The 24377-nt window shown below is 41.0% G+C and overlaps 1 protein-coding gene across 10 annotated transcripts in view; it reads left to right on the top strand.

The window, feature by feature from the left end:
* The window catches only part of JMJD1C (jumonji domain containing 1C), a 165306-nt gene that overhangs the window by 103473 nt on the left and 37456 nt on the right, over positions 1-24377 (top strand). For 7 of the 10 annotated variants that reach the window (XR_012623932.1, XM_074830329.1, XM_074830324.1 and 4 more), the window contains 2 exons: positions 4063-4176; positions 22109-22214. Coding sequence is in view for 8 of the 10 variants with exons in the window: in XM_074830329.1 (XP_074686430.1) it covers positions 4063-4176; positions 22109-22214 (220 nt within the window). In the remaining 2 variants the exon portion in view is untranslated. Of the gene's footprint in view, positions 1-4062; positions 4177-18673; positions 18695-22108; positions 22215-24377 lie in introns of those variants that run through there. The other 3 variants (XM_074830327.1, XM_074830331.1, XM_074830334.1) reach the window with 2 other exon arrangements.

Raw genomic sequence — 24377 nt, forward strand, 5'->3', positions numbered from 1 at the left:
ATTTTTGTGCTTTAAAGAGGAAGACTATAAAGCCTTACAGGCTTTAGTTGAAGAATAGCTTTCTTGCAGTGCATGTTTAGCTCTTTATAAGTCTTTTTACGGTATAAATTCCTCTAGACAGATTTTTATTATTTTTTTTTTTTTAATAAAAGGGGCAAAGAGGCAAGCGTGCTTTGACGGAGTGGGGGGCAGGCAGGCGGTGCGAGGTGCCCAGGGGAGCGGGGCTGAGCCCCAGCGCGGCCGCGGTACGTGCGGGCTGGGCCGGGCGGCAGCTGCGAGCTCAGCTGTAACCCGAGCGGTTGCTGCAATGAGCTGCGGGGTGTCAGAGCCTGGCAGCGCCCAGCCTGCCGCAGCCGGCAGCCAGCAGCGCCCGGCCGAGGTGCAACGGCTCCGGCAGCCCTGGCCAGAGCTCCCATGGTGGGGGCGGCTTAACCACGTCTCCAGCTGCTTAATTGCATTAGGCAGAGAGAAAAACGCGCTGTGTGCTCGCTCAGTGCTGCTTCCTTGGGAAAGCGGGGCCTGTTGGTTGCCATGGGGGTTTAGAAACGAGAAATAAATAGATGAGTTGTGTTACTGGGCGTTAGAAAAAGCAGTCCGTGAGTAATCCGCTGTATTCGCGAGTGTTTGGTGAATGCCGTCGAATAGTTTTGAGATTGTTTGCTGTAAAGTGATGGTACTTAATATTTTCTAAAAATTTAGATTGCCAGAACGTTCAAACCCAGCTTTTCTTCTCGATCTTAGAGCTGTGCCAGAACGTCTCCCATAGGCAGGTTATTTTTTGCGTGAGCTGTGGTAAAATCATGGGGAGATTGGGGGGCAGGGAGAGAGTAAGAAATATGTTTTATTCAGTATCAGGGACCTTGGTAGCAAAGTAGCCAAACTGTGTGTTCGTAGAGCTCCCATTGACCAAGCAGGGAAATTTGGTGGAAAAAAGTGGGATTTTTTTCAAGCAGCAGCTTAAAAGAGTGCTGACGTCAGATGTCACTTAAAATTGAGTGCTTGAGTCCTTTGCTTAATTGTGGTCTTTGGGGAGTTGGGTTAATGTAGATAGTAAAAGGAAGCTTTATGCAAGTTTGAAAAGGAGATTTTTGTTTAAAGAGGTTCAATTTTTCCTGGTTTCAGGCAGCATGCTTGATTTTCCCTAGAGTTGTCCTCCACTTTGGGAACGGAAAGAGCGAGCGTCTTCCTCTGAAAGTCTGCAAGGAGCTTGTTGGACCTTCTTGTATCTATTTTCATGTCATTACATGCCTCACATGCTTGCCTCTAGTAGCTGACTCTTGCCTGTTCTGCTCTTAGTCTGTTTTTCTTTGTGCATATGCAATGTGTGGTGTGAAGTTTGGTCATGTCTTCCATCTTAAGATTTTTCGAATCCCTAACCTATCCCAGTTTGGATATCTCCTTGGTGGCCTGCCTATCTCCTGAAGCTGATGGAGTCTGGACTTTGCTTTCCCAAGAAGGCCTCCTTTTATTAAAGGGTGGGGTTTTGTTGTTCTTTGATAGTGGGAATGTTTTCTAATAGTGTCTGAAAAATCTCAAATTGTGTGCAGCTGAGCAGCCATCCGCATATGAGGAGGTGTGTGGCATGGTGTAGTTTTGCTTTATTTACATATTTTTCCTCAGTGCTTGTGGGATAGCCTGCATCCTCCACATGCATATTTTGGGGGCGTTGGCCTGTCTAGAGGCTTAGATCTATGAAAGCAAGTGAGAAGGCATTACGTTTCTCTTCTCAGAATAATCACGCTCACAGATCTATATTTGGAACTAGTTCTTTTAATACCAGCAGTAAGATAAACTGGTGGCTCACATGTACCTTGATCTGTAGTGTTGTCTGAATCCTGAATGATAACTGCAAGCCACATTCCACACTGTCATTTCAGCTAATGATGTGGTATGTCCTGTTGTTTGTAGTCGGAAACGTGTTTCTTGACCTGAATAATAGCACAGAAAGTTAGAAAGGAGCCAGTGTGAAAAAAGTGGAATAGTGTATGGGAAGATGCAGGGGTGAATTAAGAACTGAAAGACTGCAGCGTTGACTTTTCTAGAGAAAAGTTCATCCACTTGTGAGTTTATACACTCAACACTTTGCAATTTCATGATGTGAACTCCACCCACTCTTAACTCGAACCATTAGCAATACGAGATCCATTATAGAAAAGTGATGCAAGAGCAAAGGCCTTTTCTTAACTATTAGAGGTTAAATAATTATTTACTATTCAGACTCCATAATTAGCATATTATCATATTCTCCTGCCCCCCCCAGCCCTTTCATCTAGTTACCCTGTTGTTGAGATGACTGACTGGCTGATAGGAGGTTTTTTCCCTTGCTTGTGTGAGAAAGGGTAACAGCTGAAGTGAAACCTTAAATAAAATGGAAACAAGAATGCAGTGTGTTAAATCTGAGCATTTGTAGAGTTGCATATATTTATTAGCAAGTATTGTGTATCTCCAATGAAGTATTCTCTCATTCCTCTAGTAAGTGCCAAAGCTGAAGCTCCAGAGAGACTTGGGTTATATTTAGCCTAATCGCAAGGCAACACCTTTGTAAAGTAGGTAATGAAGTCTGATAAAACCTTGAGTGCATCTCTTAGGAGCTGCCTGCAGACTGGCTGAGGGCGGGTCACTGACTCTGCTGCTGCTCTGCTTAGGTGGCTTTTGTCGAGTTACAGGATTGCTTTGTGCCTCCCTTTCCCCCTCTAAATAGGCGGCACTGATCCTGCCCTCCCCGTGTCAGTACGCGGGGTCTGTTGCTGCGGGGTGCTGCACGTGAGCTAGTGATGTCCTGTTGTGATAGCAGCATCTTACAGATGTTGGTGTAGCGTTCGCACAACGCTTCATGTGGTTTGACCTACCCTTGTTTCTCCTCTTTGTCTTCCTCCTGTGTTTTAAATTTAGACTCAGTCTCAGAGGGCTTTTTTCTTTTCCTGTTTTCCCTCATTATTTTTTTTTTTGTCCTGTACTTTCCTCTATTTTTTTTTTCTGTCCCTCTATGGTTTTTTTCCCTTGTATCCTGCATGTTCTTTCTGCAGGTCGTTTCTTTTGTTCACCCATGCCTTCCTCCTGCTGTTCCAGTCTGTCTTCAGAGCGGCATTTTCCCTCCCCTCCATCCGCTGGGATTTCCTTTTCACCTGACTCATCCCCTCCTGTACATCCCCGCTCAGTCACGCTCTCCTCGCGCTTCTGTTCCAGGAAACCCAGCCAGGAGGGAAGGGGACTGCCTGCTCGTCGCCTCCTGGGGAGACCCACCGAAGTCACGGCTCCCTCCCTGCTCGCCCCCTGCCTCCCGCCGTGCCTGGACGAGGCAGGGCGTTTTGGGCAAAGCCTGTATGGAGGAGCCCGTTATTCCCTTTCTCCGTGCCTGGCTCTTGCAGCGGGGCCGGGAGGTTTCCTGCTTCCTCCCACGTGCTGGGGAAGCGGAGAGGGGCCATCGGCTTCGTGGGAGGAGGCAGGAAACCTCCCGGCCCCGCTGCCAGAGCCCCGGGACCGGGCGCTGTCGCCTCCGAGGCCGTTGCGCCGGAGCAGCCGGTTGCTGCAGGGAGGAGCGGCTGCGGGGGTGGCGGCAGCAGAGTCGGAACGGTTGCAGAGACGGGCAGGGAAATGAGATGCTTGACTCGAGGCAAGGTGAACGATTTCAGAACAGGAAGGGGGGGAGCGTTTTCACGTCTGCAGTCTGTTTCCACTTCAGCGTCCTTAGTGCAATTACCACTGCGCTAGCTAGTCCTGCAGGCAGGAGGAGAGGATCTGCGTGCTAAGCTGTATGTTGAAGACATAATCGTGCTCCTGTACTTTGAGCTTCTGTGGTAAACCCTCTTGCTCAAGCACAATGAGGGAAGGGAAAAATGTATGGTGTAGTTCCCTTTTCGAGCTGGTTTTCCACCAGCGGCACAAAGGAAAAACGACAAAACACAAAATCCTCGTTTCTTGTATAATTAGTAATTGTTATTCTGTTTTAACTTGTTTAGATGGAAGAATTGCATCAGTGTTTATATAGTCCTGGGGGTTTGATGTGCTGAGCTTTTTTAATTGGTTCATTTTCTTTTCTTTTTCTTTTTTTTTTTCCAATAGACATTCAAGCCCTTGGTTGGAAAAAGTGTATACAATTCAATTACTGCAGTAGAATTCCTTGTGGACAAACAGCTGGATTTTATAACTGAAGATAGTGCCTTTCAGCCCTATCAGGTAAGAAATTTGCTTAATGTGTAAGTACTGTCTGTTCAGCTTGGTTAAAATCTATGTGTTGATTATTTTTGAGTGCATTTTACAGTCAAGTTCTCTGTCACAGGAAAAATTTCTTATTGATTACTGGCAGTTATTGTTGCTCATTTTGTGAAAGATTATGTTGAATACTGTACCTGAATCTAGTGAATCTGATCATGTCAAGGAGTACTATGCAACTAATATTATTGAAGAGTCTTTAAGTAAAATACCTGACCCTTTTAAAGGTTAATCGGTACCATTAATTGTAGAGCAGATAAAAGATAGTATCCATCCTTCTGAAGCTGGGCTTTCATTTCTAGGTCTTTGCACTACTACAGTGATACCCAACTTAATGTTTTTTTGATAATGAATAGCAGAAAATGTTAATGTTTGTAAAAGAAGAAACACTTTCTCTTGCTGTTATCTGTAAGCCTGCTAAAATTTCTAGTATCCTTGATTTTAATGCTGCCTTCATTAATTAGAAACACATTAATATATTAATGTGTGTGTATTTAAAGAACAAGAGAAGCAATGATGCCCCCCTCCCCCTTCAGAAGGTCTAAAAAATCTCTTCTGTGACAAATAGAAAAACATTTGATACTTCAATTTGTGCTGAACTGATTGCAATTAGAATAGCCATAAATTCTTTCTTATGGCTGGGATGGTACACTGCGGTGATACAGAAATAGTACTTTGAGACTTGGAATAACAGATGGCCCTGAATAAATGCTATGTAATTTTGTCCTGACACCCCTTCTTCCCTCCTGCTTCACCAAGATGTTTTTTTTCCCAATACCAAATATAGAGCTAGAGAAAGAGAAGCAACCAAGAGAGAATCCTGGGGAAGGGGGAGGGAGGTTCAGTTTATGGAAGGGCTGGTGCTTGTGTGTGGCTGTGGTGGGGAAGCTAAACGAGTTCAACGCTTCCCGTCAGGGTGAGGTTGCGTGTTATGACTCGAGCTGCTCGAACAGCTTGGCTCTGCTGCAAAGGACAGTTCCCACTACCAGACCCTGCGCTAGTGCCTTCAGCCTTCTAAACCAGCACAACCTTGATTTTCAAAAAACGGGAAGGGGGTGGGGGGGAAGCCTGTGATGTTAGTGAGCTGAGCCGGATTAGCCCAGGGTGCAGCCAGTGCTGTGGCATCCTCTAGGGAGGGGGTCAGGATGACGCAACGCAGAGTGGGATATCCTCCTTTGGCAGCAGCGACCTCTTAAATCAGCTGAGCTGTGAAGTGTAAATTCGCCCTCAGAGTCCAGCCGCAATCTTCCAGATTCATTTTACAAAGCAAATGCTTGTGCTAGCGTCTGTCCTTTGCCTGAAATCTATCAAGATCATGTCTCTGATAGCGTTCATTCCGGTAACAGTAATCAATCTCCTTTTGGCAGTGGATCATTTCTTACAAGATGAGCTGAGCAAAACAGATTGAATATACGAGAAGGACTGCCTTTTCTAAAACAATCCTATTCCCAGGCCTGGCTGGCAGTAACATAGCAATGCTATATGCATTTTAGGTCCTTCATTTCAAGGAGTATTTGCTGATACGGTATTAGACACAGAAGCACCTTAATTTGGGAAGGTGCATACAAATTGAAGGTCATCACTTTTGAAAATGTCATTTTGAATGACACCTTGGTAGATAATACTGTAATTAACAGCATTAGCAGCTTCAGTTTTAAAAGAGGTGCTGACCAAAAACTGGTACAAAGCAGTAGCTTGTGAAAAATAGTTCCAGATATATGCTTGGTCTCCCTAACTCTTGGCCTCCATTTTGACACATAGAGGGCAGCTCTGTGTGAGAGGTCACGTTGTTTCCACCTCTCATGGAGCCAACAGCTACCTATTAAAGCCTGAGATGGCGGCTACTGATCTGTATCAATCATAAGTAGTTTGGTGACAAGAGATACCTAAATGGTCTGCTTATTTTAACATTACAAGAAGGTTGCTGACGGAGGTTCCTTTTAAGTACTAAGGCATCCAGAATTTGCGTTTTAACTGGATATTGCTCGGATATGGAATGTAGAAACATAAAATAATGTTGAGCTCACTGATGAATAGCACAAAGATCTCTTTATTTGAATCGATTATAAGAAGTTTTAGAAAATAATTTCATAGGCATGTCTCTTTGCAGGGCTAGCAATGTCTCATTGCCAAGTTTTACAAGTTAATTGTACAGATAAGAGCTTTACTGAATGATAATGTCTTTTAAGAGAACAGAAACTGTTTTTTAAAATACGCTAACTGAATCATGTACCAGCAGTGTGTTAGACAGAAGTAATAACTTGATCATTATGAGAGTATTTTCTCTTGAAAGATACCTGAAGTGGGAGGATTGTCTTTACTCGTTTGTTTTGCTTGTTAATTTTGTTCATGTTGGAAATCACATTCCTAGCCTCCAGTCACTCAAGGTAGTTATACCTTTTTTCTGGAAGGCCTTCCTTTTCTTTGCCATGAAAAGAGGTCCTAGATAAATCTTTGGTAAACTTCCTGTGAAAATCTGCTTTTTTAAAAAGAAAAAATGGCCTTTTTGCTCCCTTGTTTTGTCTGGAATACTGTTAACCTGCTTCTGAGCAGAAGACAGAACTGAGGAACCATTCTTTGCAAAGATGACTTAACTTTGAGTCTTTCTAAATGTGTTCAGTTTTTAGTTTTAAGCTCTCATGGCTGCACATTTTCAATATGAGGTCCTTAGAGACCATGGTGATCTAAACACTTTTTTATTGCATTTTGCTGTTAGTGCCGAAAATTCCAGTACCTTTCTGCCAAAACAAACAAAGTTTGAATCTGTGTGGGAAGAGCCCATTTCACTTCAGATACAATTCTTAACTACTGAGTAATTTTTCCCATCGTTGAGTATACTCGTAATACTAGTAATGGGCAGCAGACGAGCATTTGGTATGAATTCTGCCCAGATCAGTTCTGATCAAAAAACACAGTGCTGTTTAACATAACTAGTGGGCTAAAGGGCTTCATGAATAAGGTGGTCTGTCGAGTTTAAAGGTGACAACTGCTCAAGGCAAAGAAAACAGCACACTTGGCATCTTTTTAGTCTTGGCAGGAAAAACAAAGTTTTTGAGTAGGCAAAGAACTAAATTACTGTCCTTACCAGAAGTGGTTCTTCCAGAACAAGAGTAAAGAGACTTTGGCAGGACTCACTGGGGAATTGTGAACCATGGATTCCCATGCCATGTCTGCTTTTTTGCATAAATAAACATGTTTCAATTGTTAAGGAGATTCAACAACCTTTGTAAGAGCTAGAGGAATATCATTATTAAAAGTAGGGTATGCAGCTGCACTATAGTACCCTTTTTCCGTTTTCTCATATCTTTGCAAGGTTTTCTATAGTGAGTATTACATTTGTCAGTGAATTTGTTCTTTACAGCTAAATGTGTGATGTGATTTCTTTTTATTTTTCCTTACGTGTGTACTGCTTTGAATCCTGCCTTTCTCCGCAAAAATTCCTTGGATTCTGTATGTGTGGTGCCTTAAACACCAACCTACCACTTGTTTCCGGTGGCTTTTCTCTCTGTTGCTTCATAGGGGATACAAACGGTATTATTCTGTACGTGAAACTTGTGTGTGATTGAGAGTGACTCATTCATTAATCTGGGATGGTCAGACCATTTAGTCATGTAGTTCTTTTTATGGTGGTGACAAGGGGATCTTGAGGAGAAAGCAGATACAAACGTTTGCCATGGTACTTTGCTTAGCAATGAAATTAAAATTTTGTTCCTTTGCAGGAAGGGATAGGCATAAAATTTACAACATGACTTTTCTATGTCAAACTAGTATCTGCAGGAAATATAATCTTGAAATGCGATGTGCAAGTCAAGTCCTTAAAATTTTTCTACTTTGCATTCACAATATATCCTGTATATTTTGTGATTAAGTAAAAATGGACAAATGTAGTGGGTTTTATAGTGGTTCTTGCTGTAGATTGAAAGTGAATAGACTTTCAGGTACATTTGTTACTAAAATATTTTAAGCAAAACTACAGTAAGCCTACACAAATACAAATGTGACCTAAATCAAATAATTAGAACTGAAATGGTTTTCTGTAATAATAAGTTACTTGTACTATTCTGTGACAACTATGCGTCTATTCATTATGATACACATAGTAAGTTGAGCAGCAGCAACACTGATACTGCCTTAATGTGTTTAAGCATTGTAGTTTACTTGAAAGACTATAGATGGGGATGTGAAGCATTAAAGCTCAGCATATGGTATGTGTGACCTCATCAGTGTGGTGTTTTTGTCTGGGTGGTGTTTGGCAGTACCCGTCACGGCCACTGTTGGGCTGAAGTGTGTGGTTCTGCTGTTACTGGCCAAAGCAGCTGGAGTCAACTGCATTATACTTTGGACAAGCAAATAAAGAAGAATCAAAAAGTGGTTTATGTCATGTTTTTTCCATAATAAAATACGCATATGGAAAGATGCAGAAAGACTCTGCTTTGCCCAAGCAGTCAGTGGGTTTCATCTGTGTGTCTGGGTCAGGCAGAGCAGGGTACATGATAGATTATATACACACACATTTTGTGTGTGTGTGTGTGTGAGATAATGTATTACCAAAGTATTTGTGAGCACAGGATATGTGATAATATATTTCCAAAGTATTTGTGAGGACGCAGTACTGGAACAAACATGCACAGCTGAGACAAGGCAAAGAATGCAAATTGAGTTCCTTCACAATCATTAAACTTCTGCAAAGAGGGTATTTCACCACTTCAAGGAAGGAAGTGGAAGGGTGTGCACACAGTCTTCAAAAAGTCCTGCATATTGGGGGTAAAAAAACCCAAACAACCCTGCTAAGAATGAATCAAGAACACATCTCAGTTCTTCTCTACGGTGGAATCTATCTTCACATTCTCTGTCAGAATGACCTTTACTTTTCTTTTTTTTCTTTTTTTTTTTTTTTTTTTGAAGAGGAGGCTGGTTGCCTTAAGTGTTTCAAAATGGTAAGGTCTGCCTGTCTACCTCTGTGCTGAAGGTTGCAGATGTAAAGATAGGGCACTGAGAAATCCCCTGTGGGAGGTGTTACGTGCACAGTGATAGACGTCTGTACTTCGCTCTTTTTCTAAATGTGCATTGCATGTCTGAGCGCTGACAGGTCAAATGTCTAACACACCTTAAAGATTGTTGAAGTAATAACAAACTTCCTCAGTAATGAAATAGGTACCTCAGGTTCAGGATCTAATACTGCTCTAATCTTACTTGATCTATTAGAAATTCAAGTTCCAAATGCCATGAAGTAAGGCTTGAGAAAAGGGCATTGTGCAACTTCTGATACTCTCCTTTTCTGTTTATTATGGGCAGACATTGGGTATTTCAGGCCTGAATGCTTTTGGGTTTCGTGACTTGTTTGCTCATAAGAGCGAGCCCATCGTGTAGTAATGACATGTGCACATAATTCTTGAAACGGGGATAAAATAATATTTTTCTGTCTGTATTTTAAGCATGCCATAATCATACATGCATTCATCTTTCAGACCTCTCTTACTTTAAACTTCAGGGTTAGAAATAGCTGCTGCAGCTGAAAATTGCTTTTCCCATAAACTTGTACCTCCACTGAGCAGGCAGGCAGGAGCTTTTGGGTTGGTCCCACCCTTTGAGGTTGACAGAAGCAGCCCGGGAACTCCTGGTGCCGGCCAGCTGGCGGCAGTGGCCATCATGTGCTCCCCTCCCGCTTTCGTTTCCTCTGCTGGTGACAGGGATGCACACAATTTGCTGCATCTTTAACTCTTCTCAGCATTTTGTTTGAGAGACCTCTCTCTCCTTTCCCATGTCTCTGGTGTCTGGACCACCCATAAGCAGTCCAGCTGGCTTCTCTGGCAGCATTGTAAAGAGTGATGGCCTAAACAGCTTGTTACTGACACATCTATGTTTAAGGGTACGGTTCCAACGTGAGGAGAGGCAGAAGGCTGCGTCCAGCTAGAAGTGGGTCAGATGACTCATACCAGTCCTCACTCCCAGTTACACGTGTGGGACAGAGGAATTTAGTTGGAGCACTTGCAAAGAGAGGCAGGAGGGATTGGCACCCTCCATTTGTAGAGTCAGAGAGAGATGCACATCGTCTCTCCTAAACCTGTATTTGTGCCTCCCTTAGAACTTCATCTGTCTTTATTCTCAAAATAGGTGGAATAAAATTGTACCTTTGTTTACCCTGATTTCTTAAGAAATAAGAGCTTTAGTCGCTTTGTCTCTCAGCAAGATTTGGTGCAAGAGTGGAGTTCTTCCAGATCTGACAAGCCCTAGGGAAATCAGCAGCATGGAGGGGAGGCCATCAGTCAGCAGACGGGTGGTGTAGCTGCCAGGCAGTAGGAGGGAGTTCAGGTGGAACTGCTGAAGGCTGTGGGAAGGTGCACAAGGAGGAAGGGAAAAGAGTTGTGAGGTCCCTGGGATAAGCTGAGGTTGCTACAGTGGAGGTAGGTCTCAGATCCATAGGAAAACAGGTTTATTTCCACTGTCGTAGAGAAACTTGTTTTAATCTTCCTACAATTTTTCAAAAATCATGGTTGGTTAAATAGTTCGACTTGATTAATCCTATTCCAGGAGATAGCATTGAAATAAATAATTTAAAAGTTAGGAATTCAAAACAGAACAGATGGAACAAAACTTGTTTCTTCTTTGAAGGTGAAGATCAAATCCTTTCACTGAAGTATCTTAATACTTCTCAGAAGCAGTCTTGGGATTACTGGATTTACAAATCCCTCCAGTGTTTCTGGGTAAGGAACTTCCTGTGTTTGATCATACGTGATTACTTTTTTCACCAGTAAAAGCCCATGGAAAATACCACTCAGTAGTAAGAGAAGGGGGCCTTATCCTTGATTCTCTGTCCCTACAATCTCCAATCTTCACATTTTATTTATTAAAAATGAAAGTTTAAAGTAGTTTTCTTACGTGATACTCTTGACCAACACTATTTTCGTAATCCAGACACAAAGTCAGCTCCTTGAGAGGTCTGTTTCACTTTATAACCAGATGGTGCTTTGCCACTATGTTCTTGTTTCCCCAAATAGCTGCTCGATGTTGGGATGGGGAATCCTTAGTGCTTTGGGGAACTCTGAAGCATGAATGAGGGTAAAATCCTGCAGTCATTTCATGGGAGTGCTTACCCAGGGAGGGAAGAGAGTAGGCCTTCCTGCATTTCAGGTAGGGGGGAAACTGAGTTTAGTTGAAATGTGTTCTTAGCAGCATTAAGCTTTAGCTTGATGTGATAAACGCAGTAGCTCGTTTGATGAAGTGCTCATGGTTTTGTGTGCTTTCATACCTTCCTCTGATGCAACATTGCTTTGTTCAGGGGTGCTACTCTTGAACGTTTTCTTACAAAATGTATTTTTGAAATTGCATCTAATGGAAGTAATGATTTGTAGTCTAGGGTTAGTGCTTCACGAGAGCTGCTCCACAGCCTTCAGCAAGCTGCAGTTAGTAAAGGTTGAAGAGCTATAGTAGTTCCAGGTGTGTCTATGGAATTCCTTTTTCAGGCCAGACATCTGGGGAGAAACTCAAGTATTTTATACAAACTTGAAGTTTTTTTTAATTAAACCCAAGTACGAATCTTACTATTATCTTAGACATTGGAATAACTATACCATAGTAAAATAAAAAGTGCAGTATTTGTTTTGATGTAGAGGACTTAATGTACAGTGCATTTCCTGATGAAACTTAATTTCTTTTTAACAATACATTACATAATTAAATATAGTTCTGAAGTTTTTCTTACTACCATTGTTTGTAAATACTGATCCCCCCTTTCAATCTAGCAAACATTTCCTGTCTTTTGAATGGAATTAAAAGTAACTGTGCCTGTTTTTTCACTGCATCCCCTTCTTCTTGTGTGTGTCTACCAGCCTTACTGGGAGCAGTATTTTAGTATGCTTTTGCTGAGCAAGTGGGTTTGAAGCAGCAATTTCTGTGCATCTCACAAATTACTCTGTATTTTATTATTTTAGTAGTGAGTTTTAAGCACAGGGTTTAGAAATTGTATTTCAGCCACAGAGACTGGGTTTTTTACTCAGTCTGAATGTTTTCTTCCCTTTTGTGATCTTCTCACCACTCCAAGCTACTTTGGCGTACAATAAATAAAATCAGGTTAAAGCATATTTCAGGATGCATAAGACTTGGTGGCTAAAGGATGGTTCTTGATAGGTTTTGGTTTGTGATTTGTTCTCCCCCCGTAGTGTAGTTCAGTCTTGAATTATGTTTTTAATAGGCATTTTTTGGTTCTGTGTGCTAGCAGATTTATCAACGGAAAAATATTGTAAAATAGATGAGCACTGTATCAATTTTAAACACTGAATGACTTTCCTAAATTTACCCCAAGGAGCTTATTGCAGCCACAAATTAAATGTCCCTGTTTTCTGATTAGCAATTTAATCTTTCCTCTTTGCAAGACCATTATTCATCTGTTCTATAAAAGGCACAGCCACTGCTTTCTCCAGAGTTGCAGAGAGTGTAGTGTTAATCCAAATATGATATACATACCAGCTGGTGAGACCTCTGTTATTTATAGGGAAAATTCCTAAAATGGCTCCAGCAGGTCAGAACAGAGCTCTTGGAGGAAAAAAAAAGCACACGATGATGGCTACATTGCTTCTGATACTGTCTTGGAGCAGAGGCAGCATTTCCATGCTTGCACAGTGATGGGCTTGCTGTTGTATGCCCAGCCAGACAGTTGGAGAGATTCTGCACTGTATCCCTGAGACCAGAGAAGTTCATTCTTCTGAATGAAATTCTGCAAGGAAACGGGCTAATTGTTTTCCCAACCCAGATGCATTGCTTCTGGGCAGTGCTGCCTTAAATCCTATAAGAAATTACCTTTGAAAAGCTCTGTGCAAATACAGTGGTACTCTTTTAAAACATGAGAGAAATGTTTTATTCTGAACTACTTTCATATTATCAGCATGTTGGCCAACACTGTTATGTAGTACTATTCTAAGAAACATGTTTTCAAACAAAACCTAGAAAACCACTTGAAAATAAAACATTAATGTAATAGTAATTAAGTGGATCAAACTCCACTGAAGCTGTTTTTCAAGAACAATTTGAAGATATCTGATGTATTCTCTCCTCTTGACAAAAAAAAATGGTAAGATATTTCTGTCGTTGGGAAGGATTTGTATTTTGCCTGTAATCCTCATGAGTTATGGGGGGGAAAGGAGCTGGAAAGTTGTATGTTCCCCGAGCTTCTATTTGGTAAGTAGGATTGAGGATATTTGCGGAAGAGACTAGGTAGCTCTGTGACTGTTGGTAATCTAAGTTGGTGGTAGTTCGAATTACAGTGCAGAGTGTCATTCACAAGAGTGAGACACTCTGATACATGTTTCTAGGAGGTGGTGTTGATTCTAGGAGCTGCTGCCAGTCTTGCATGTATTGGGTAGTGTTTTACAATTTTCTTATGCAGATTCGAATTGAGAGACCTTTGCTCTTTAATACAGTAAACTCTCAGTTATCGGTAGCCTTGTCAAAGAATACCATGTTGCTGAGTAATGCAACTGATAAAAGATTTGATGGAGGTAACTACCATGAGATAAGAGATGAACTATCCAGTCTGTCATTATTTGTGGTGGCAATATACAGCTTTCCAACTCTTGCCAGTCAAGCTGCTGCAAGTAACTTCTGCTGTCCCTGATGCAAGGAAGATGTGTCTTCTGTAAAATGGTCCGTCTCTGAGGAAGAACTGATTTCTTGGCTTGATTTCTGGGGACATTAGACTGCCTTTCTAGCAGCCCACTAGTCCAGACAACTGATGATCAACAGAATGTACTTTCTTTTTTGCTTAAAGACACCACCATCCATATATCTTGTTCTTCAGCTGATATGATTTGGGGAGTTCTTAGATACCTTCTGAAAGCTGTTCACAATTCACAGGGTGTCTGGGTCTCAGTTAAATTTTAATATCAATGCACAAAAGATTTTTCTCCAATCTGCTCACTTTGCTGCTCTACTTGTTAGCATCAACTTCACTCTGCTAATTGCTTGCTTCAGGGAAGTGTCTGCACTTTGAGGTTTCTTTTCCCATAGTGGCATTGAATTGCTTGGTAAGTGACTCAAAGGCTTGTTTCAGTATCACCACATGAGTCAGGAGTTACTGGCTGAGTGGGTTAGGACCAGTACTCCCTCCCTGTTTCTCTTAGGAGTAGATAAAACAAAAAGCAAAATTAAGACAAAGTTGCATATTGCTGAGATGGTGATGGTAAATGTATGGAGCCTGCAGTGAGGAAGGGGAAGGAAACGGGATTCAGTGGAAAACTAAAAAAAGGCAAATGTATGGCTGTGTCATCAAAATGAGGGAGAAGATGAACGTGAAGCAGTGCTGTTCACTTGACCTTTCATTTGTACGTGGGGAACGTAAGTAGTATAGATGGTCACCGCAGCGCTCTAAGTGGAAGCTGACAGCCCGCTAGGTTTGTGTGGAGGAGCCACTTGTTTGGGGAACTCTTTAGATCAAATACTAAAACATATATCTGGCACTCCAGGAGATTCTGCGTTTCTGACCTAGATTGTCCCAGCTGCTCAGAGGGTGACATAACCCGTGAGCTTAAGGGTCATCTATTTTTTTAATCTCTATTTTCAAATGCAAAACTACTGTAGAAGTTAACTAGAGTTTTTAGGTTGTTTTGTGACAATATCTGCCTGGCCCGGGTTTGGATTTGCTTATCCATTGGTGTCTACTTGCTTCCCTGCTGCATGCTCATTCCGTATGCTGCTCTCGTTTCCCTTCTGCCTTTCCATACTAGATTCTCATCTACAGATACAGGAATAAAGAGCTGACTTGTAAAAAGCAAGTTTTCCAGCGTACCCATTTCACCTGAGATGTTGGTAGTCTTACAGGAAGGCAAATACTTCTGTTTATTTTTGTGTTTGTTAAAATCAGGCAGAATAATAGACTGTGAGTAATTTTTTCCTATATGTTTATGTTCCTAACTTTAATATCTTTTCCATAGGATAGTATTTTATGTTTTTAATAGAAATTTTCTGGTATTTGGGGTGTTGAGTTATTCTTCCAGAACTGAACTAGTTGGTGCAATGATGCTTCTTCAAGCCTGAAATCATGACTTGGAGAAGCATATGCAGTCCTTCTCCCCTGGTTCTCAAACCTGATAATTAAAAATTTAAAATCAGTGTCAACTCTTTAATTATTGAACAGGTGAAGTGAGGAAGGAAGTAGGAGTGTGTGGGAGAAGTATTAGGCATAGGGAAGAGTGGGGAGCAAAAGAAAAATTGTTGATAGCTTTTCCTGAGAGATATTAAGTTTACTGACAGATGGAAAATTACTAAATTTTTAGTCCTCATCTTTTTTTCCCCGTAGCTTTAGTTTTCTATTTATAGAAACAAAATTGTTGCTGTACAGGCTGAAAATAACCACTAATCTTAAATGTTTGTGGTCCAAAATATCTATAAACACTTGTCCTTGTTGGAACAATGAATTTAGAGCCCCTTGCTGGGAAAGGATTAGTTATCCCTGTTCTCTCGCCTGGCCTCTGCACGCAGCGGGAGCATCGCTGCCTGTCCCTGCCTTTCCCCACACGGCGTGCCTCTGCGCACGTGTGAGCAGGGCTGACCTCAGCTCGACTGTGTTTCTGGTCTAGGGGTCAGGGTTGTGCCTTCAAGCTTGACTTAACTGGTTCAGATGTAGCCCAGCAGCTGCTGGGTTTGAATGAGGTAAATTGTGACTGTGCGCTCAGAACAGCAGAAAATAGGTCAAGTGTGGGTTGGGTTTGCATAGAAAGCACTAGCATCGTCTGGTAAGCCTAAGCCTCTTCTCTCAGCTCAGACAAAGCTGTTTAAGGTAAACTGGGAAGTTAGGATCTCCCCCAAAAAACTTTCTAGCCTTCTGTAGCCTTGGTGTTTCTGGCTGGCGTTGCCCTTCATGAGAAGCCTGGAGTGGGAGGGAGGTTGTCCTAGTTGCAGGGGCACGTGGTGGGTCGGGTGGATGTCTTGCCCCTGGAGCGGTCCCCTCTGGAAGGGCGTTTCTCAGCTGTCTTGTGCGGAGCAGCACAGCGCCACAGCCTTCAGCGCCTCTCTGACCTCCTGCCCGCTGGCTGCAGTGGCGTGGCAGCTGGGGTGGCCTTTCACTTAGCAGAAGGGAATGAGGAATATACCATTGACCAGCGGTTTATGCATGTGTATGTGTCTAGAAAGACGGAGCAACAGATCTGTTAGTTTCAGCTAAATTTGATAATTATGTTGTAGGGTTTTGGTGCGGTCTGTGTGGCATCAGCAGCACCTGCCCGGTGATACCTTCGGGGGGTGTCAGTTGCTGCCAGTTTTCCTGTGTTTTAGTTAGATTCTCATCTTTTGCCACTGGGAAAAAAACGTCTTGCAGCATGGCAGAGCAGTGCTACCTATTAATAGGTGGTGTTCTTGCTAAGATCTTTGGTATAATGCCTATACAGATTTTAGGTCACTGTTTTGTGTGTTTTTTCCCCTGCTCACTCAGATGTTAGGCAGGACAATATTAAGATTGAAGGTTTGTTAAAAAGTTATAATCGGTGAAAGAGATTACAGATCAGTGATATAAACAGATATGTCAGGTGACACAGTGAAAGATAAGAGAGGAAGAAAAAAGAAAAGGGTGGCTAGTTATCAAGGAATGAAAACAAGGAGAGAATTGTACAGACCTTTCAAACGAGGGGTAAAAACATGCATGGATGTGTTTGAGGATGGGTGCAGATAATGTATTTAATTTTTTCTTTAATGCAAGAAAAATCATTTCTGAAAGATGGCATTAGAGGACTAGTATACATTCTTAGCAGTCTAGATTTTAAAAACAATACTTTTTGCTGCCCATTGCTCTCTGAAGACTGTTGTGACAATTGGTTGACAGGTGTTGACTTACCTTGTTCCTTGTTTTTCAGACTGCAATTTCAAAATTTAATTTCTATGCAGCCGAAGTTCCATGCAGTTGTACAAATGATTTGGTGCAAAAAGTAAAAAAAATAGGGTGGGGGGGCTCATTTATAGAAACTGATTTCAAGATACTCAGGAAACAAGAAAAAAACTGAAGGATCAAGCTTTTGACACTTTGATCTCAGAATTTTTCATTTGCACTGTTTGAATTTAAATGTGGTTCCTCTACCATTAAAGAACTAACAAAATGCTTATTGCCATGTGCAGTGCATACTGTGTAAACATTGTAAACAGGACTCTCAAGTTGGTTGTGTACTAGTTTTCATTTAATTCGTGTCCTAAATTATCAGAAAACCTCTAAGCAGCCAGAGGAAGCTATAGTTAATTAAGCCACAGATGGTGAGGACTAATGTGGTGTTGACCTTTGCGAGGACTGCAAAATCTACTTAGTCTTTCTCTGTAAAACACTAGCTGAAATGAGTTCCTGCTGATATTAAAAAGATCTCCTTGGTGTATTGAAGCCAAATGCAGAGACACCGTGGCCAAGGAGGGCGCTTTTCCCAAATAAACGTTTGCAGGTTCCTGACACACAGTGTGTGTTGAGGCTTGGTCTTCAGGTCTCTGCTTTAAGCCTTTTTAGTGCCAAAAGCCACTATTTTTCCAGGACTGGTTTTCCTGGAATGCATATTGTCAGTTCTCTTCTCCACTGAAAATGGAGCTGACTGGAATATCTCTACCCTATCATAAGCAGCATGCAGGCTGTGTGATCGCAAGGTAGGAGCAGCTACTTGAATTCACTTTTTAGTTGTTTGTGCTCCAGGGTTTCATCTCTCAATGTAATGAACTCATTTCAGCCTCTCAAGTTGGTGAAGAATGACTTGGAGAATTATTTTAAAATGCTGAGGAGATGCCTTGCGTCAGTAGTTCAGGTCTTGTTGGGAAGGCAGAGAGCTGTGGAAATGTGCAGGTGTTCCCACCACAGACATGCCTGGCTGCCCAAAACAAAAAAGGAGCTTGTGGTCACTTGAGCCTTTCAGAAGGCGTTTTGTGTGGTCTTTGGGCAACGTGCAGGTTTGCCTCGTCCAAGGATGCCTCTCCGTATCTTGGGCAGTATTTTGTTTGTGGGTGGTGCTTGAGTAGGAGAGTTCTGTATGTGTTTGGATTTTGACTTGTTTTTCTGTGGGTACTGTCTTTGAAATTCCTGTTTGATCATGACTTAAAGGAATTTCAAAGCATTGTAAGTGATCTGCACTTGCTCAGCCATGGCTTTGAATGATAAATTATGTTTGTCCGAATAAACTCTCTGAAAATGCTTCTCTGAACAAAGATTTCTACTTCCTAGTTAGAGCAGTGTGATGTTTTAACCTGACGGTATGGTCTATAGTTTCCAACCTGCTCTTATCATTTTGCACCGGAAGAAAGAACAAATATACTCAGAAAAACACTGGATCACTTTGTTATTTGGGAAAATTTCATTCTTTATCCTTCTCAGGACTTCTTAAGAGTTGAGCGTGTCCCCAGCAGGTGAGAATTATCACCTAGAAGGAAATGCAGCTGCCTCAAGTATTCTTTGGATATTTAAGCAGAAAGTCCACTCCACGAGATGTGAATTCCTCTTTTGGTCTGGAAAGAAGGCAGAATTGCAGCAAAGGTCTGAAAAAATTTATATGGATTGGCAAGCTTCTGTTAGTCACGCTGTTTCATGTGACTGTCTTGCAGAAGGACAGGAAGGATTATCTTGACCATATCTTTCTAGCCCATACGCCCTTTGTCTTCTTCCCAGTATTGCATGTAGTCATTTGTGGAGCAAGGAGCGCTGCTGTATGAAGCACATAAGGAGCTTCCTACAGTAGATTTGAAGAAGAAAATTGCAGTCCTATTTATTTGATTTGCATTCTGATTTGCATTTCATAAGGATTTCAAACCAGCATTAGCATCGTCCTGGAGGAGGTATTCCAGGACTTGTGGAAAAACTAGTCTAGGAGAGGGTACCATACTTAATTTTGTGGGTAAAGCTACTTTCAGATGAGGAAAAGTCTGGAGACAAATCCTACAGGGCATTTAATTCTTCTGTGGGTTAGTCTGTCAATCTTGCTACCTCAACCAAGAAGGAGGGGAAAACTGAAGGTCATAATTGCCAAGGTTCAAATCCGTAGACAGAGTTGTTGTTTCTTGAGCAATATAAATACAGGGTGAGGAAAGGGACTGGGCAGTGCAGAGTCATCTGCTCGTCTTCAGTGCTAAGACGGGAGAGGCTGCAAGTCATCAGCCTTGCTTGTTGCCCTGTTCTCCCTGGTTTTGCCAGAGTTTGTGGTGTGTGCTAAAACAGTGTGCTTAAGGCCATTACCTTAGAGTTTAACACATTATGCAATTAGTTTCCTGGCTTTTAGACGTTCAGATTTAAGATTAATAGTGGAAAGAGGTCAGTCATGGCACACACATTTTTTGTAGATAAATGTAATATGTACACAAAAGAACAGAATTTTTGGGATTTCAGGAACCTTTTTTTTTAGTATCTTGATACTGAGCTTCATTTGTCAGTTACAGTTTTGCTTTGGTGTACTGATTTCTATTGATCAATGTGTAGATGTTTGTCTAGAAGCAAAACACTTTTTTTCAGTGATTGATGATATGTTAAATGTGTATTTTGTGTGTGTATTTAGAAACCCTGGGTTCTCTTTGATACCCTCTACATAATCCCAGGCATACCTGCATGCAGTTTGTGTAATGGATCTGCAAACTTAGTTGTGCCTCTTGTAGCTCATCTTTGAGATGAGCTCATCTTTCTCCAGGAGTGAGGAAAGAAGTACAAAACGGACTTTGCAGTCTCCTTTTTTAGGTTTTCATGTGAAGCACTCTCAATCAAAGGTACTGATAAATCATGCATCTGAATAGGAGATAGAACAACAAAGGTTCAGATGTCCTGTCTGTAGGATCGTCAGTATGTTCAGTGTCAAGTTCAAAGAAGGCAAAGATGCTTAGGAAGGATGTGAAATCTTTTTTTTTAAAAAAAAAAAAAAAAGTGGCAGTGTGTGGTGCCTTTAGAAACAAATCAGAAGTGGCTGAAGACGATGTAGAGACTTAAACTTTGCCTGAAGAACTCATTGAAATAGAGCAACGTTAAGAGTTACTAGTTAAGGTCTTAGTTCAGGTCTGACTTCATGGTACCTAATCAGTGTGTATAGTCTTGAAATGAAGATATACCTTTTCTTAGATAGGACTGAATGAATTACTCAAAATGTATGAGATCTGTATACTAACGTGCATTTTTAAGTCAGTCAGACTTCCAGTATTGCAGTGCCTCAGCCTGTTGCTTAGGTCTCATGCTTGTGGATCTGAGGTGGGAAATTTTTGGTACAGGAATCTCTTGAGGCTGCTGTGAAAGAGAGTGCGTAGGAAGGAGGATAGATGAATGATCATCACACAAGCTCCAGTTCAAGGGTCTGTTGGGTTCCCCTGGCAAATCATTCCCTCTTTCCAGTGGTGGTGTTGCTTCTATGTAGGATCAGTGCAAAACCGGATTTGCACAGGAAAGTAGAACAGCTGATACGCTTTTTAGATTGCCTTGGGAGAGGAGGTGTTTTGCTAGTCTGCCATCCTTGAATAAATTTTAGTGTTCACCCTCTTGTGCCTCTGATAATGCCAACAACATAAGTGGTTGGTGTTTGCAACATGGTGGTAGAGGTCCTGTTGATCTTCCCCTTCATTTTTACTTTGTTCCACTCTACATGTATTAAAACGATCATCTTGACCATTCCTTTTGGATCTGAGGCCATATCCTTTTCAAAAGCATGAGAGAAATTAATTTTCTCTAATAACTGAAGCATTGATGCATTCTTCGTAATGGAGCACAGCAAATCTTCCAGTGTCAGGAAGTGAATTTTGAATTTGAAATAGACATCCTGTGATCGGTGGGTTAGCAGGAATAATCTCATCCAGATGAATAGAGAGAAATTGCTCATGTCACTTGAGGGCCTGGCAGCAATGCACAATTCCCTGAGTGTTGCTTGTATCTTTATGTTCTATGGCTGGAGCTCTTCATAATAAATTGTGAAACATCAAGGAACTTGTTGGAGATCAAGGAAAGAAATTACTTGATCTCAGCTGCAGTACTGATAAAACATTTTACATTTTGTATGTGGAGAATCGCTCTGATTATTTTAGCTGTCTGAAGTTCTCTTGGCACAAATGAATGTTCCTACAGCTCACGGATTTCCAAGGCCATCTTCTGTACAAGGAGTTGCCAGGCTGCGATGCAGCTTTATTTCTCTGCCACAGCTTCAGAGGCAGAAATAGCAAGTTTGCTCTGAAATAGAGAAATAGGTATTCTAAGAGTCTAGAGATGAATGATGATTTAAGCCATGCTTTCAAGGATATGAACCAGTGTTTGTGCCTAGTTTTTCCTTGTTAGGAGGACAGTGCCACCAAATATGTCTCAATTTCCCAGATGATGTCCTACTCAAATAGTGAAAAAGAACCTTTTCCAGGAGAACTGAATATAATAAAAATTAAAGCATGTCTTCTTCAAAATTACCTAATTAACAAAGGCCTACATATTTGAAAATTAGTAATGGTATTTCTTGCAGAATGTTTGTTTCTCTTAAAATACAGCTCTTACGCATTATCTTTGTGGGTTTTATATCTTATGTTTATGCTCAATATGTCCATATTAAACTTTACAGATATGGAAAACAGATTTTTGTTACTATTTTTTTAACCACTTAATCATTATTTAAACAATTCTTTCTGCATACCTGTAAACATTGAAGTCTTTAGAGGGCAATTTTAGCTCGTAGTAAGACAGTATTTATGAAAGTGTGATCCTATTAATAGCTTACAAGTCTGGCCACATGTGGGATCTGACATACCATGTTCCCATGAAATAACTTCTAGCACTATGTTATGCTTTCAAGTTTTTTCTAAAAATAACACAGGGATTTGCAGGCAATCAGTAAAATTAGCATCAAACTACTTAATACTGTACTCTAAAATACATCTAGGAAAATAAACAGAAAATGTTACAAGTAAACATAACATATGGTTCTTTTTTTAATCTCTACTTTAGGACGACGTAGACAGTCTAAACCCAGTTCTCAGGGATAACCCGCAGTTACATGAGGAGGTAAAAGCCTGGGTAAAGGAGCAAAAGGTTCAGGAGATTTTTATGCAAGGTAATTATGTGGGAAATTGTGTTATTTTTATTCTGTGTTAGCTAGTTTAAGGCCATTAGTTGTGTGGGACTCATCCCATAGCATTTGTGATAATGGAGTTATTTTTTGGAAGTATCTGTTAATACAAGAAAACAAGACTATGTAAGAAGACTGTTACTAACTTGTTTGATGTTTTAGTGATTACAGCAAAAGCTGAATATCATTAGTCTGAAGGTCGATATTTTATAAAGTTTGTTGTGAAAATAAGTGTGTATGAATGGCAACCACACACCTTTTAGCATGTTTAAAACTGTTTTGTGCTCTGTTAGTGTTGCTGTTACGTGTGATAACTTCTCAGATATCTGTCTGTGCTTGTAGTTCTTCACAGTTCTGTCACAGATGAAGAATACTTTCAGATCCCCATACCCTCACCCCCTGACTGAGAAGTGCCTTTCAAATCAGTTACGATTTTGTAACTCTATTCTAATGCTGGAAGGTTGCAGCAAATGCATACATCATTTTCACACTGTAGATGCAAGTTATGTGAGGACTAATATGAATTAGAATAAATTATTTTGGCTCAATCTTGTTGATCATAAAAATATTATATGCATTTGCAGTATATTCATTAACTTTCTACAGAACTGACAGGCAGCTCTACAGAGGCATTTCTAGCAGTGGGAGGCAGAAACTAACCTCTGTGGGTCTGGGTTAAAATCCCCAGGCGAGCAGTAAAGCAATTTCAGGACAAAAATGCATAAGCATTTATTCTGTAAATTAAGACTGGGAGGGGAGCAGTAAATAATCTCATATTTTAAGAATGGCACTGAGGTTTGCTTGCTGTCTGGTTTCTTTGATAAAACTAAGATTAGAAGACCAAAGGAATATGGTAAGTATAATATTGAAGTTATAGTAAAAACTTTTGTCTTTCCTTCTGCGGAGTTTCTAATTTGACTAGATGTGATTATTCTTATGGGCCACAGAGAAAGGATGCTGAAAAAAGCAATGTGTGGAGTTGTGTAGAGATAGTAAGTTGGTATGTCGGTGTTAGTTGTTTTAGATTTTATCTTAGTATCCTGAGATACAACATGACTTAATAGTCTGCTGATGAAATTGGCAGCCGAAACAGGACTGAGAGGTGGTGTGAACTCAAATTAGAACTATATGAAAAGGAAACTAAAATTGAGCTTGTTTATTTTATTTTATTTCATTAGAGTAACAATAATAAGACAATTATAAAAGCCTCCATGTACACTGGGACAGAATCAATACTTGAACAAAACCCGAGCAATATTGAAATAGTTATCTAAATGAAACTGCCAGCCCATCATCCACACAACTCAATTACATCCCATCACTCCAGGAGCTATATTTTTGTCTTTATATATATATATCTATAAAATTTTATATAATTTCTCAAATAGATGCTTGGATGCTTAGAAATACACAAATTAGGAGTATTTTAGATGATGGGATGAACCTAATCCACAAGTCCTTGCAGACTAGCTCTCCTCATCTAAGGAGAAGCTGCAGTTCAAATCCACTTGCTCACCTGATATGATGCAGCGTGGCCCGAGGAGAGACACGCTTCCTTGGGCCTTGATGTGCCATCCACTGCGAGGGCCTTTGCAGTGCCACCACCTCAGCCCTGTGGGATGGTGGTCAGCTAGCAGAGACTGCTGTCACGCTCTCCTGGGGCATAATCTGCTCCTGGTCACAGAAACTTTGCATTTGGCACACACCTTTCAGTGGCTTACAGACAGCCCTCTAGCAGTGCTAGCTGCTGTAATCTAGTCACGTTATCCTTCTTTTCTCCTCCCCTCCCTTCTCTGGTTTTCTTTACCGTTATTACCATTTTCCTGTTCCCTGCAATCTAAGCAACATTTTCAGTTCTGCCTTGTCTAGACGCATCTATTAAGGTGGTTACCATATTCTTTTACTTCATTCTCTACAGCATTTTTAGGATCCAGCCTTTTCCTTGTTGTCTATGAAGCTGAAGCCTTCATCTCATATCTTAGTATTTTCTACTTTGACTATCACAGTTAAAATGCAGTTTATCTGAAGAAAGAGGAGGGTCGGAGAAAAACGTTAAAATCAGGTTCCAAATGTTTGAAAAGAAATGTGCCAATTTGAGGAGGGGGAGTTTTAGTCAAAACTGGTCCAATTATTTACGAGACTAAAGAA

The sequence above is a fragment of the Strix aluco genome, chromosome 7 (genome assembly GCF_031877795.1).
Source record: "Strix aluco isolate bStrAlu1 chromosome 7, bStrAlu1.hap1, whole genome shotgun sequence".
In the NCBI taxonomy this organism is placed as follows: domain Eukaryota; kingdom Metazoa; phylum Chordata; class Aves; order Strigiformes; family Strigidae; genus Strix; species Strix aluco.